Here is a 14,149-nt window from a genome sequence, read left to right as displayed (position 1 = left end):
ATGGAAATAATTAGTGATGCTTCTGTACTGACACTGAGAACATGCTGCAGAATTCTTAATTTGTGGGGATGATATATAATCCAGTAAATTAACAACTTAATATCAGCCCTGAAATATCAAAGTTAAGAATGTAAGAAGACAGAAGAATTTCAGGAAAATAAAGTACACGGAAACATTTTCTTAAAAGATGTGCCAAAAATAAAGCTCGCATAGTAAACATTTCATAGAAAAGTCATGAGCCCCTTGGGGGTCTGAATGGAAAGTACCTAGCAAGGTTGAGAATTTCTCATAACTGAGAGATAGTAACCAATTTTCTTCCAGGCTCTTTTCTGGGAAAGAGTCATTTCTAAAGGAATGATACATAGGTTATTCAATATCTCAATTTCTCTCCTAACTAATGCATGCAATTCCGTGCCTTGAGAAGAAAAATTGTTACCTGAGCACCACTACAATTGGACTTTCGCTTCCGGTTATGACCATTAATCCCTTCCAGATCATTAGTGCCGAGGAGACAATCATTCCAAAATTTAGGACTTGATAATAGAGCTGTAAGAATAAGAGAAAAGATGAGAGCCATAATTACCCCTCCCAGGAAAGCAAGTGAAAGCAGTATCAATTTAAAAGTTTCAAGTAGTACTATTAGGGCAGCTGAAGTTCTGAGATACTCTTTTTTTTTTTTAATTTTTTAATTTTTATTTTTTTGCTTTTTGGGGCCACACTGGGGGCATATGGAAGTTCCCAGGCTAGGGGTCCAATTGGAGCTACAGCTGCCGGCCTACACCACAGCTACAGCAACATCAGATTCGAGATGCATCTGCGACCTATACCACAGCTCACGGCAACGCCAGATCCTCAACCCACTGAGTGAGGCCAGGGATCGAACCCGCCACCTCATGGTTCCTAGTCAGATTCGTTTCCACTGTGCCATGACAGGAACTCCTTAAGATATTCTTTAAAATACTGTAATAATTACACCAGCCTCCAAAACAGACCTCTTTCTCTCACTCAAAGTATCCTGCTTTGTTTTGTTTACTAAAACACATAACATTTATATGATAACATTGTTTTCAGAACTTTTGCCATAAATTACTTCATTTGGGCTTCACAACCATTCAGCTTAAACTCAATCACATCCACGATAAACACCAGCCAACAGCAACAGACTTCTGTTCTAAACCCATCTAGTACTTTTCTACAATATTTGTCATTTGATGAGTATGGGCTATTTAATGACATTTAACTCCATCCCTCATTTTATAACTTGGGAAGTGGTCTCAGAGAAAGGAAATGACTTCATCAAAGTCATACTGCTTGTCAGTCACAGAGTAAGAACTTGGGGCCAGCTTTATGTCTTATTAAAGTTCCACTGCTCGACAAATTTTAAAATTGTATGACTTGAATAAGCAGATACGAGGCCAGAAAAACATTTCAAGTGAGAGAAATAATGTAAGCCAATTGTGCTGGACTAAGATTGGATCATTAATAAAAATAAGAGGTGACTGGACATTAGGGCAAACAGTTCAAGGAAGTAGAAGATGGTGCTGAAGAGTACTGGAAGAAATCTGAAGAAGAATGTTAATCTCAGATTATGGAAACTTGAATGGATGACCAAAAATGTGAACCTAAAAAGACATTCGTGGAGTTCCTGTTGTGGTTCAGTGGGAACCGGAGGGCCTGGTGGGTCAGGGTTAAGGACCTGACATTGTCTCTGTGAGGATACAGGTTCGATTTGTGGCCTCAATCAGGGATTAAGGATCCAATGTTGCAGTAACCTGCAGCACAGGTTGTAGATGTGGTTTGTATCTGGTGTTGCAGGGGCTGTGGCATAGGTCTCAGCTGCAGCTTAGATGTGATGCCTGGACCAGGCCTTTCCATATGCCACAGGTGCAGCCATAAAAAGAAAAAGACATTCATAAAACATTTTTAAGTGAAAAAAAGAAGTTTCAAAAATATATACAAGTTCATCCCTCTTATTTTAAAAAAATATATGTGCATGTGGACATTCTATAAGACAACTGTTTTAGTCTTTAAAAATTCAATGTCCGAGAGCTCCCATGGTGGCTCAGTGGTCACAAACCAAACTAACATCCATGAGGTTTCAGGTTCGATCCCTAGCCTTGCTAAGTGGGTTAAGGATCCAGTGTTGCTGTGAGCTGTGGTATAGGTTGCAGTCTTGTTTGGACCCTGTGTTGCTGTGGCTGTGGCTTAGGCTGGCAGCTGCAGCTCTAATTGGACCCCAAGCCAGGGAACTTTCACATGCTGTGGGTACGGCCCTAAAAAGACAAAAAGAAAAAAATTCAACTCCATGAAAATAAAGATGGGAGACTATTCTAGATTAAAAAGAACTAGAGACATAATAAGCAAATGTAATGCATAAACTTTGATTGGATCTTGGTTCAAAAGAAAAAGATGTATATAAGAAAAAAACCCTAAATATAAAAGACATTTTATGGTCAACTGAGGAAACTCAAATATGACAAATGATACTAGCAAATTAGTGTTAATTTTTATAGATGTGATAATGGTATCCTGATATGTCGGACACTGTTCTTATTCCTAAGAGGTGCATGCCTGGCAGTAATTAGCTAGTAGCAGTAGTTAGGGAGTGAACTGTCATATTTGTAACTTGTTTCGAACTATTCAGAAAAAAAAATTATATATATATACACGAATGCACATATATATACATAAATGCACACAGAATGACTATGAAAAAAATGTTAAAAATTGATAAATCTATGATCGCTTACAGGTGTTTACTATTTTTTCAAGTTTCTTTTTTTTCCTGCTTTTTAGGGCTGCACCTGCAGCAAATGAAAGTACCCAGGCTAGGGGTCAAATCAGAGTTGCAGCTGCGGGCCTACACCAAAGCCACCACAGCAACACCAGACCGAAGCCATGTCTGCAAACCACACTACAATTCATGGCAATTCTGGATCCTTGACCCACTGAGAAGGGTCAGGGGCTGAACCCTTGTCCTCATGGATACTAGTTGGCTTCGTTACCATGAGCCGCAACGGGGACTCACTCAAGCATTCTTTTTTTTTTTTTTTTAAATCAGCTTTATTGAAGTATACTTGATAAATAAAAATTTAAGATATTTAAGGAGTTCCATTGTTCCATCTATTATCTATTATGATGAGGATGTTAGCTCTCTTAAATGATTTTCTATTTTCTCCCTTCAATTAATCTGTTTTTCCTGCATATTTAAAACATTTTTCAGGTTGCATATTATTATAAATGTATAATCTCTGGAAGCATATGCAAGAAACTGGGGACAGAGGCTGCCTTTGAGACGAGGAACCAAAAGTCAAAGTGGAAGGAAAATACTTTCCAATATGTATGCTTCAGGTTTTTAAAGCTTTTACTAAGTACAAGTATCACCTATTCAAAAATAAGTTGTTTAGGTTTTTTTCTTAAGTCCACGTTAATGGCCAGAAAATACACCTCCAGTGAAGCATGACATACTCTATCAAGACAGTTAATGTCATCCACAAAAAAAGAAAATATGGACACTTTCTAACAAACACTGAGAAGCATTTACTATTCTTTGAGTAATATAAAAATATGAGCATATGATATAATATAGTAATATGATGTGTGACCTGAAACCAGTTTGACACTCTCATTTATGGTGAGAAAACTGAGGCACAGACAGGCTAAGTGATGCACTCATGGCTGCACAGCTATTGGTAGGCAGAATAGCAGCTGCTAGAACTCAGGTCTCTGAAATGCCATCTCAAGAGGGCAGCTTTTTAAAAGACAAAAAAAAAAAAAAAAAAAAAAAAAAAGATATTTTTATTCCAAAGACAAATTTAGAGTAGGGTGGGAGAGACTAAAAGCAGGAAAACTAGTTTCTTAAAAGTGATTATGGTCAAGGAGTTCCTGTCGTGGCTCAGCGGAAACAAATCTGACTAGTATCCATGAGGATGCAGGTTCAATCCCTGGCCCCGCTCAGTGGGTTCAGGATCCAGCGTTGCCGTAAACTGTAGTGTAGGTCACAGACACAGCTCGGATCTGACGTTGCTGTGACTGTGGTGTAGGCCGGGGGCTGCAGCTCTTGATTCAACCCCTGGTCTGGGAACCTCATATGCTGCAGGTGTGGCCCTAAAAAGACAAAAAAAAAAAAGTTATTATAGTCAACAGTGGATCAGCAGTCAGGAATTCAGCTAAAGGCTCTATTTTCCAAACTCTCCAGGCTAAAAAAGCCACCTATAGTACTGGTGAGGACAGTAGATTATGGGTCACAATCCAGAATCACTGAAGGAAGGGCTGTGGGATTCCAGAAAAACTAAAAAACACAGTTTCATGATTCCTCATTTAAAATCCTTGGGGGTCAGAAATGCTTCAGAATTCAGAATTGGCCAGATTTTGAAAAGTTAATACTCAAACATGCCATGTATTATATAACATCCCTAGCAGGCAATATCCATCCCATAATCAAACATATTAGTATTTCTGCAGAGAAACACAAAAAATTCACACTGAAAACTAAAAATAGCTAAGTGTTGTATGTAACTGAATCACTTTGTGTTACAGCAGAAATTATCACAGCATTGTAAATCAACTATACTTCAATAAAACCTTAAAAAATGAAAAAAAAAAAAAAAAAAAAAAAAAAAAAAGCAAGCAACTGTCAACCGGTTCACACCTGTTTCGCTGAGGAAAATCTTCCCATTTTCAGAAGAGGACAGATGCAGCATTGCCAGAACAGTGGGCTATCTAATAAAAACAACTTTCTATCTCTCTTGTTCGTTCGTTAATTCTTTCTTTTTTTTTTTTTTTTTTGCCATTTCTTGGGCCGCTTCCGTGGCATATGGAGGTTCCCAGGCTAGGAGTCGAATCGGAGCTGTAGCTGCCAGCCTACACCAGAGCCACAGCAACGCAGGATCCGAGCCTCGTCTGCGACCTACACCACAGCTCACGGCAACGATGGATCCTAACCCACTGAGCAAGGCCAGGGATCAAACCCGCAACCTCATGGTTCCTAGTCGGATTCGTTAACCACTGAGCCATGATGGGAACTCCTCGTTTGTTCTTTCTTTCTTTCAAGGGCCAAGCCTATAGCAAATACGGACGTTCCCAGGCTAGGGGTCAAATCAGAGCTGCAGCTACATCACAGGCGTGGCCTACATCACAGCCACAGTAAAGCTGGATCTGTGCCCCATCTGTGACCTATGCTGCAACCTGCAGCAATGCCATATCCTTCACCCACTGAGCGAGGCCAGGGATTGAACCTGAATTCTCAGGGATACTAGCCAAGTTCTCAACTCTCTGAACCACCACGCGAACTCCAAAATGACTGCCCTTTAAGAGAAAAATCAAAAACTTAAAAAATTCTGCTTTTCTGTGTCCCTGGCAAGGAGGTCACTGTAATTACCCTTCTTTTTTCCTCAGACATGTAATACTATTTTTCACTACAGAACGATTATTGTGATCTCATCAAGATCCTCCTCATCATTCTTAATAGAGAAAGTGGTTAAAAGTCCCTCACTATGTATAACTGGTATATGTTTCCGACAAGGTGACTGTTTGCACACTGCCAAGTTGGTCTGTGAGCCAAAACCTAGACAGAAGCACACTATTTACTAAAATACATATTCTGAGCTAAAGTTCGAAAATGTCATACTCTTCTCTCTTTTATCCCCCTTTTCCTGCCAAAAATCTAAAATCTTTACTTAAAAGACAAACACATTGCCACCTTCCTTCACCACTATATCTGAATGCTAGTGAATCTATGGGAAAAACAATGAGTTTTTTGGTATTGGCAGAAAGAAGGTGGCAGCTACCTAACCATCTCATACCATGTGGCTACGTCCAGCTAACTATTAATATTGTGACATATGTAGAATAACAACTGCTGATTTGAACAGCCTCGTTATTTTTTCTAAGAAGTGACTGGAACATTATGTTCTTCAGTGTACAAGGTGTAACTAGAAAAGAATGTTATTAAGCCAACCAAAGTTCTATGCAATATTTCTTGGTAGGTATGGTATGGGTATCTGTGTAAGCCATTTTTCTTTTGAACTTTCAGGAAACAGTATGTGGATACTTCCCCCTAAAGGTCTGTGACTAAAATAATCCACATGACAGTTTAAAAAACACAGTAATAAATAATAAGAATTTAAGAAAAACCTACAAAAGAAAATTCAGCAAAATAAACGCTGATAGGTAATTTTTTGGCCACACCCACAGCATACAGAAGTTCCTGGGCCAGGGATTGAACCTGTACCAGAGCAGTGACCTGAGGCACAACAGTCACAATGCTGAGTCCTTAACTGCTAGGCCACCAGGGAACCCCAGTAATTTTAAATATTATTACCTAACAAGCCATAACCTAGAAGTTTTATACTGTGTTTATCTATTACAGTTATGAAATATATCATTATATTTCCTATTCTTTTTCTTTTTCTGGCTGGATCTGTAACATATAGAAGTTCCTGGTTCAAAGACAGCCATAGCTGTGACCTATGCTGCAGCTGTGGCAATACCAGACCCTTTAACCCACTGCACCGGTCTGGGGATCAAACCTGCACCTGTGCAGTGACCCAAGCTGCTGCAGTCAGATTCTTAACCCAGTGCACCATGGTGGGAACTCCTATATTTCCTGTCCTTGTCAGCAATATTTGAAGCTCCACATGTAGAGTATTTTTAGAGAAGTCAAACTTCTAGCAATCTCAAGCAAAAACAGAAGTCACCACGGAAGAAAAGTGTCTTCATGCTACAAAAGAGTAATGGGCCCAAGTCTTAAATTCCACTTATCCTAAGACCTCAAACTAAAAGACTCATTAACTCATAACAATTCCCCTGCATTCTAACTCACAGAAGAAGGAGTGATTAGAAGCTGGGGTATTAGAAGCATATACACTGACAGAAGCCACAAGTAAAACTGATGGTGTTGGAAAAGCTGAAGTGTATTCAGAATTAGACACTGTTATTATGATCCAATACAGTCACTGATAGTCCTAGCGAGAATCTTAAATGATAATTTTCATTAAAAAAAAATCTGTTAAATCTTGACAAATGAAAATGTATCTACATAACACATGTACAGTAGTTTTCTTCATAAGAGCCTCTAACTGGAAAAAAAAAACTGTCCATCAATAGGTGAGTAGATTATAACATTTCCAAACAATGGAAAACTACTCAGGAATAGAAAAAGAATGAACTATTAACACACACAACATAGATGAATCTCAAAAATATCCCAGTTTGGGCCAAGTTGGAGTAACAGGGACCAAATGTACCCACCTGCCTAAGATAACTAAAGCACTGAACAAAATACATGGAACAAAGGTTTTCAGACAATGGACATGTGACTCTGTCCACATAACACAGGACTGTGATTAGAAAGCAGAAATAAGGTGAGCCCTACAATGGCCCCAACTTATAGATCAGAGAGCTTCAGGCCACAGGGCAAAGGGGAAATGCAGCCAGAAAGAGCCTAGAGGTCTCCCTTTTTTTTTTTTTTTTTGTCTTTTTGCCTTTTCTAGGGCTGCTCCCCTCAGCATATGGAGGTCCCCAGGTTAGGGGTCTAATCAGAGCTGTAGCCGCCGGCCTACACCACAGCCACAGCAATGCAGGATCTGCGCCGCGTTTGCAATCTACACCACAGCTCAAGGCAATGCCAAATCCTTAACCCACTGAGCAAGGCCAGGGATCAAACCCACAACCTCATGGTTCCTAGTTGGATTTGTTAACCACTGAGCCACAACGGGAACTCCAATGTCTCCTTGACTTGAGGATAAAGAACTGGGAGTTGGGGAAGGTGAAGGTAGCTTAGATTGTTTGGCAGTATAGAAACGAAAAACTACACTAAGATCAACAGAGGGTCTCTCCTCAAGTCTTCAGCTGAGTGAAGATCAGCAATAATCAGCATATGCATTTTAGGGAAGTACCAAGGATGGAAAAAGAACCACCTTTTAAGGAGTAGATGAAACAATTCTCAAAGCTCCTCTGGGACAGAATAATTTGTTTCCACCATCCAGAATGGAAATCTTCATAACACATGGGCTTTCGACAAAGTACTCAAAAGTTACTGTTTAGCTGTGGTGCAAAAGTAGCCAGACTGCAAGCTGCTCTGGAGCTGCCTAACAAAGCCTTTTTTAAAAGCCTTGAAAGGATTAAACTATTTCCAAGTACCTTGACTTTATCTCAGAATAAAGCTCAAAAATACTTATGCAAATACAAAAATATCCAGTACCTAAAAAGGTAATATTCACAAGGTATGGCAACCAATAAAAAATTACCAGACATACCAAGAGGCAAAAAACTATGATCCATAATGAGGAGAAAAACAGAAGGGGAAGGGGAAAGACTGAGTACATTAAATAGAGATTTGGATGATAGAAAATAATATCCAAGACCTAAATCATAACTGTAGAGACAAAAAATAAAATGTTGGGACATGAAAACCACTCAGGGTGAAATAACAGCAGATTAGACACGACAGAAGAAAAGTTTAGTGAACCTGAAGTCACAGCAATAAAAACTATTTTAATGAAAAAGAAACTTAAAAAAAAGACTAAATAAAAGAGAATGGAGCATCATTGAGCTGAGGAATAGCATCAAGCAGCCTAACATCCATGTGACTGGATTCATTGGGAGGAAGGGGACGACAAAAAAGCTTGAAGAGGAGTTCCCAATGTGGCTCAGCACATTAAAAATCCGACTAGTATGCACGAGGACGTGGTTTCGATCCCTGGCCCTGCTCAGTGAGTTAAGAATCCAGCACTGCCGTGAACTGTGATCTAAATTGCAGACAAGGTTCGGATTTGGCGTTGCTATGGTATGGGCTGGCAGCTACAGCTCTGATTCGACCCCTAGTGTGGGAACTTCCATATCCTGTGGGTGTAGCACAAAAGAAAAAACTGTAAAAGAGAAAACTGTAAAAGCAGTGAGATTAAAAAAAGACATTATGGGAGTTTCCATCGCGGCTCAGCAGTTAATGACTCTGACTATCATCATGAGGAAGCAGGTTCGATCCCTAGCCTCACTCCTAGTGGGTTGGGGATCTGGTGTTGCCAGACATGGCTCAGATCCTGCATTGCTGTGGCTGTGGCATAGGCCAGCAGCTATAGCTCCAACTGGACCACTAGCCTGGGAACCTCCATGTGCCATGAGCACTGCCCTAAAAAAAAAAAAAAATAAAAATAAAAATAAAGATATTATGGGAGTTCCCTCATGACTTAGAAGGTTAAGGATCTGGTATTGTTACTGTTGTGGCTCTGCGGCTCTGGTTAAAGCTGTGGTGCAGAGATTTGACCACTGGCCCAGGAATTTCTGCATGCCAGAGTACAGCCAAAAAAAAAAAAAAGGCATTATATAAAGAGGAATAAATACGTTAGCAGACTTCTCTTTGAAAATAACATAAACCAGAAGACACTGGAGCAATACTGTCAAAGTACTAAAAGAAAAACTATCAACCTAAAATTCTATACCCTGAGAAATTTTCTTCAAAGATGAAGGCAAAATAAAATCTTCACAAACACACAAAAACTAAATTCATCATGAGCAGCTACACTACAAAAAATAGAAACTACAAATAGTCTGTCAGTAAATATAAAACACATTTTTCTCATTAAAATATTTAAGAATAATTGACTATTTAAAGCAAGAATAACAAAATAAGATGTGATAACATGTGTAAAAGTAAAATGTATGACAATAATATAAAGGCCAAGAGAGAGGAAATAGAAATATATTATTTAATGTTTTCATACTATACATAAAGTCACATATAACTTGAAGGTAGGCTGCAGTAAGTTAAAAATACATATGTTAAACTTTAAAGTAACCTAAAGAGTTCCCACCACGGTGCAGCAGAAACAGATGTGACTAGGAACCATAGGATTGTGGGTTCGATCCCTGGTGTAGGTTGCAGATGCGGCTTGGATCTGGCGTTGCTGTGGCTCTGGTGTAGACCGGCAGCAATAGCTCCGATTAGATCCCTAGCCTGGGAACCTCCATATGCCATGGGTGCGGCCCTAAAAGAGCAAAAGACAAAATAAAACAAAACAAAACAAAAAAACAAACTTAGCTTCAAAACACAGAAAGCAAATACTGACAGAAATAGGAGAAATAGACAAATCCACAGTTATAGTCAGAAATTTCAATACCTCTCTCTCAATAAGTGATACACCAAGAAAACAAACAAACAAAAAAATAAGCACAAAGATTTGAACAATGCTACCAACCAGCTTGACCTAACTGATATTTACAGAACATTCTGCCCAACAACAGCAGATACACACTCCTTTTAAGTACACATAGAACGTTTACCAAGACAGACCATATTTAAGACCACAAGTCTCAATAAATAAAAAAGGATTTGAATTATGCAAAGTGTATTTTCCAATCACAACAGAATGAAAACAGAAATCAGTAACAGAAAGATACCTGAAAATTTCCCCAAATGTTTATGTATTTATTTTGTTTGTATGGAGGTGCCCAGGCTAGGGCAACAGCTGCCGGCCCACACCACAGCTCCAGCAGGATCCAGGCCACATCTGTGACCTACACCACAGCTCATGGCATCGCCAAATCCTTAACCCACTGAGCGAGGCCAAGGATCGAATCTGCAACCTCATGGCTTCTAGCTGGATTCGTTTCCACTGCGCCACAACGGGAACTCCCCCTCCCCCCTCCGCCCCCGAATGTTTATTAATCAAATAATAGACTTCTAAATCACCCATGCTAAAAAAAAGAAATCAAAATAGAATGAAAACACAACATATCAAAATTTGTGGAATGCACCTAAAGTAGTATGCAGAGGGAATTTTATAGTAGTAAAGTCCTATTTTAGGAAAAACAGAAAGGTCTCAAATTATACATTGTGTTTTTGTTTACATGCAGTTCAAAATATTTTGTCATTTCCCTTATAATTCTCCTTTGACCCATGGGTTATTTAGAAATGCACTGTTTAATTTCCAAATATTTGTGGATTCCCCAAATTAAGTTTCTACCTTAAAACACCAGGAAAATCATATGAAATCCAAAGTAACTCACTGAAAAGAAATAGTAAAAATAGAAATGGAAATAAATGAAATAGAAGATGGGAAAATAAAAAAAAAACCATCAAACCAAAAGTTGGTTCTTTGAGAAGATCCATTAGCCAAACTAATCAGGAAAAAAAGATATAAATTACTGATGTCAGGAAGAAATGAGAGGTGACATCACTAGAGTAAAACGTATTAATCTATGTTAATACACAAATATCAAAAGAATAATGAAGACTTGTGAATACCTTTATACCAATATATCATCAAGTCCTTGAGATACATAAGCTACCAAATCTCAAAGAGGAAGAAATAGATAACCTGAACAGACCTATTAAAGAAATTGACTTTATGGTTTAAAAATCTTCCCATAAAGAAAAACTTCAGACTCAGACAGTAATCACTGGTAAATTCCATGAGCATTTCAAGGAAAAAAAACCCTAACAATTCTATGTCAACTCTTCCAGAAACGTGCAGAAGGAATACATCTCAATTCACTCTGTGAGGCTAGCACTACTGATAGCCAAACCAAAGATGTTACAAGAAAACTACATGGATATAGATATAAAAATTACTCCCAACATTTTAGCAAATGCTCAGACCCAACAATATATACACACCATGAACAAGTTGGATTTAGCTCAGGATAAAAAGTTAAGAGACTTCAATATCCTCTTTTCAATAGCTGACAGAATGAGACAGAAAATCAGCAAGGATATAGAAAACCTGAGTACCCTCAACCAACTAAATATCTATAGACCACTCCACTCAACACAGCGGAATACACATTCTTTTCAAAAACACATAAAACATTTTCCAGAGACCAGGCTCTCGGCATATTTAAAACGGTGCCTCTATGTTTAAAAGACTGTAATTATGCAAACTATGCTCTCCAACTGCAGTAGAATTAAATTAGAAATCAACACTGGGGAGTTCCCGTTATGGCTCAGCAGTAACAAACCCAACTGGTATCCTTGAGGATGCAGGTTCAATCTCTGGCCACGTTCAGTGGGTTAAGGATCTGGCGTTGCTGTGAGCTCTGGTGTAGGTTACAGAAGAGGCTTGGATCTGGTGTTGCTCTAGCTTTGGTATAGGCCAGCGGCTGCAGCTCGGATTCAACCCCTAGCCTAAGAACTTCCTTATGCTGTATGTGCAGCCCTAAAAAGAAAAAAAAAAAGAAAGAAAGAAAGAGGAGTTCCCGTCGTGGCTCAGTGGTTAACGAACCACTGAGGTTGTGGGTTCGATCCCTGGACTCACTCAGCGGGTTAAGGATCTGGCGTTGGAACCACGAGGTTGTGGGTTCGATCCCTGGACTCACTCAGTGGGTTAAGGATCTGGCGTTGCTGTGAACTGTGGTATAGGTTGCAGACGCAGCTCGGATCCTGAGTTGCTGTAGCTCCGATCAGACCCCTAGCCTGGGACCCTCCATATGCCGCAGGCGCAGGCCTAAAAAGACAAAAAGAAAAAGAAAAAAAGAAAGAAAGGAACAGGGAAATCAACACTGGAAAGAAATTTGAAAAATCCACAAATACTTAGAAATTAAACAACACTCCCGCCCCAAACAACCCATGGGTCAAAGAGTAAATCACAAGGGAAATTACAAAATTTTTTGAGCTGAGTGTAAACAAAATCACAACATATCAAAATTTCTGGAATGTTGGAGTTCCTATCGTGGCACAGTGGAAATGAATCCAACTAGGAACCATTAGGTTGCAGATTCGATCCCTGGCCTCGCTCAGTGGGTTAAGGATCTAGCATTGCCATAAGCTGTGGTGTAGGTCACAGACGCAGCTCAGATCTGGTGTTGCTGTGGCTCTGGTGTAGGCTGGCAGCAACAGCTCCAATTAGACCCCTAGCCTTGGAACCTCCATGTGCCACAGGTGCAGCCCTAGAAAAGACAAATAAATAAATAAATAAAACCCATAACCAATCAGAACTAAAAGTTACATATTCTTCAAAAGTCTACACAATGAAAAAAGTTAGATACTCTGCCGTAGTATGACAACCATCAGCTTCTAGCAATGCTAACTTTTAAGTGGCACATTCCAAACTTTTGACAGTTTCTTACCCCTGAGGACTCCTGTAGCAAGAGGAATGAGACCACCAGAAGCAGTTTGCTTTTGGTGCCAAGGCCTATATCAACTCTAGAGCTTTCTGTCATCAAGATCCACAGGGACCTTGATTGGCCTGACATTCACAGAGTAAACATGTTCACTATGCTGATATCACACTGATTAGACTTGGTAATTGAACCTCAGGACCTAGACACCTTGGTAAAACACATACATGGCCAGAGTGTAGGGGGAAAATGTCCCACAAAAATTCCCATCCCCATAAAAATTGTTGGAATTCAGTGGTCCAAGTCAGGTTAAGATATCCCTTCCAAGACGAAGAACAAGTTGCTGCATCACTAAGAAACTTAAAAGTCTAGCAGATCTCCTTGGACTTTGGAGGCAACATATACCTCATCTGGGTGTGCTACTCCAATCTATTTACTTTAGTAAACCAATTTTGATCCAGTTTTCAGAGGGCTCCATAACAGGTTCAAACTCCCAGGCAAGCTATTCTATCACTTGGGCCCTAAGACCTGGAAGATCTCATGGTAACTGAACTACTTGCGACATGAGGGAGAGCCTCTGGCAGTCCTCTGCAGGTGAACAACAGCACAGATCTTCAGACTGGGGGCAAAGCTACGCAGTCTTTTGGGGAATTATTCTCCTCTTCAGTAACAGCTTCCAGCTTGCTGCTAAATTCCAGTAGAGACTAAACTCTGGCCATGGGTCACCAACTTACCATATAACCTGAACTCCCTAGCATGTACTGGATGCTGCCAGATCCAACAAACCATAAAGTTGGGCATTCACAGCAGTACTTCATCATCAAATGGAAGTGATATATGCGAGACTGGGCTCAGGCAGGTCCTGAAGACACAAGCAAGTTGTATAAGCAAGTGACTTGAATACTCATGGCTCCCACTCGTGCTCCATTGCGTCCTCTCAACTTAAACCTCTCACTTCATGGAGAGTTCTCCATGACCAGCTGACAGGAAGACTTCAGGCCTGCTGTTCAGATGATGGTTCTACATGAAACACCTAGCATCAGCTGAAAGTAGACAGCTGTGGAATTACACGCCTACTCAGGGTTGACCGTAA

At 39.7% G+C, this 14,149-nt stretch overlaps 1 protein-coding gene across 1 annotated transcript in view; it reads right to left on the bottom strand.

Annotated features, from left to right (window-relative positions):
- Positions 1-14,149, bottom strand: part of SEC11A (SEC11 homolog A, signal peptidase complex subunit) — a 46,077-nt gene that overhangs the window by 23,892 nt on the left and 8,036 nt on the right. Inside the window, exon 2 of the mRNA XM_021098904.2 lies at positions 437-546. Coding sequence (XP_020954563.1) covers positions 437-546 — 110 coding nt within the window. The remainder of the gene's footprint in view (positions 1-436; positions 547-14,149) is intronic.

This window comes from Sus scrofa, chromosome 7 (assembly GCF_054392235.1).
Source record: "Sus scrofa isolate SSC_HxYL_T2T_F1_AM1 chromosome 7, Sscrofa_HxYL_maternal_Yorkshire_Landrace_v2.0, whole genome shotgun sequence".
Taxonomy (NCBI): Eukaryota; Metazoa; Chordata; class Mammalia; order Artiodactyla; family Suidae; genus Sus; species Sus scrofa.
This window is presented reverse-complemented; position numbering and strand designations above follow the sequence as displayed.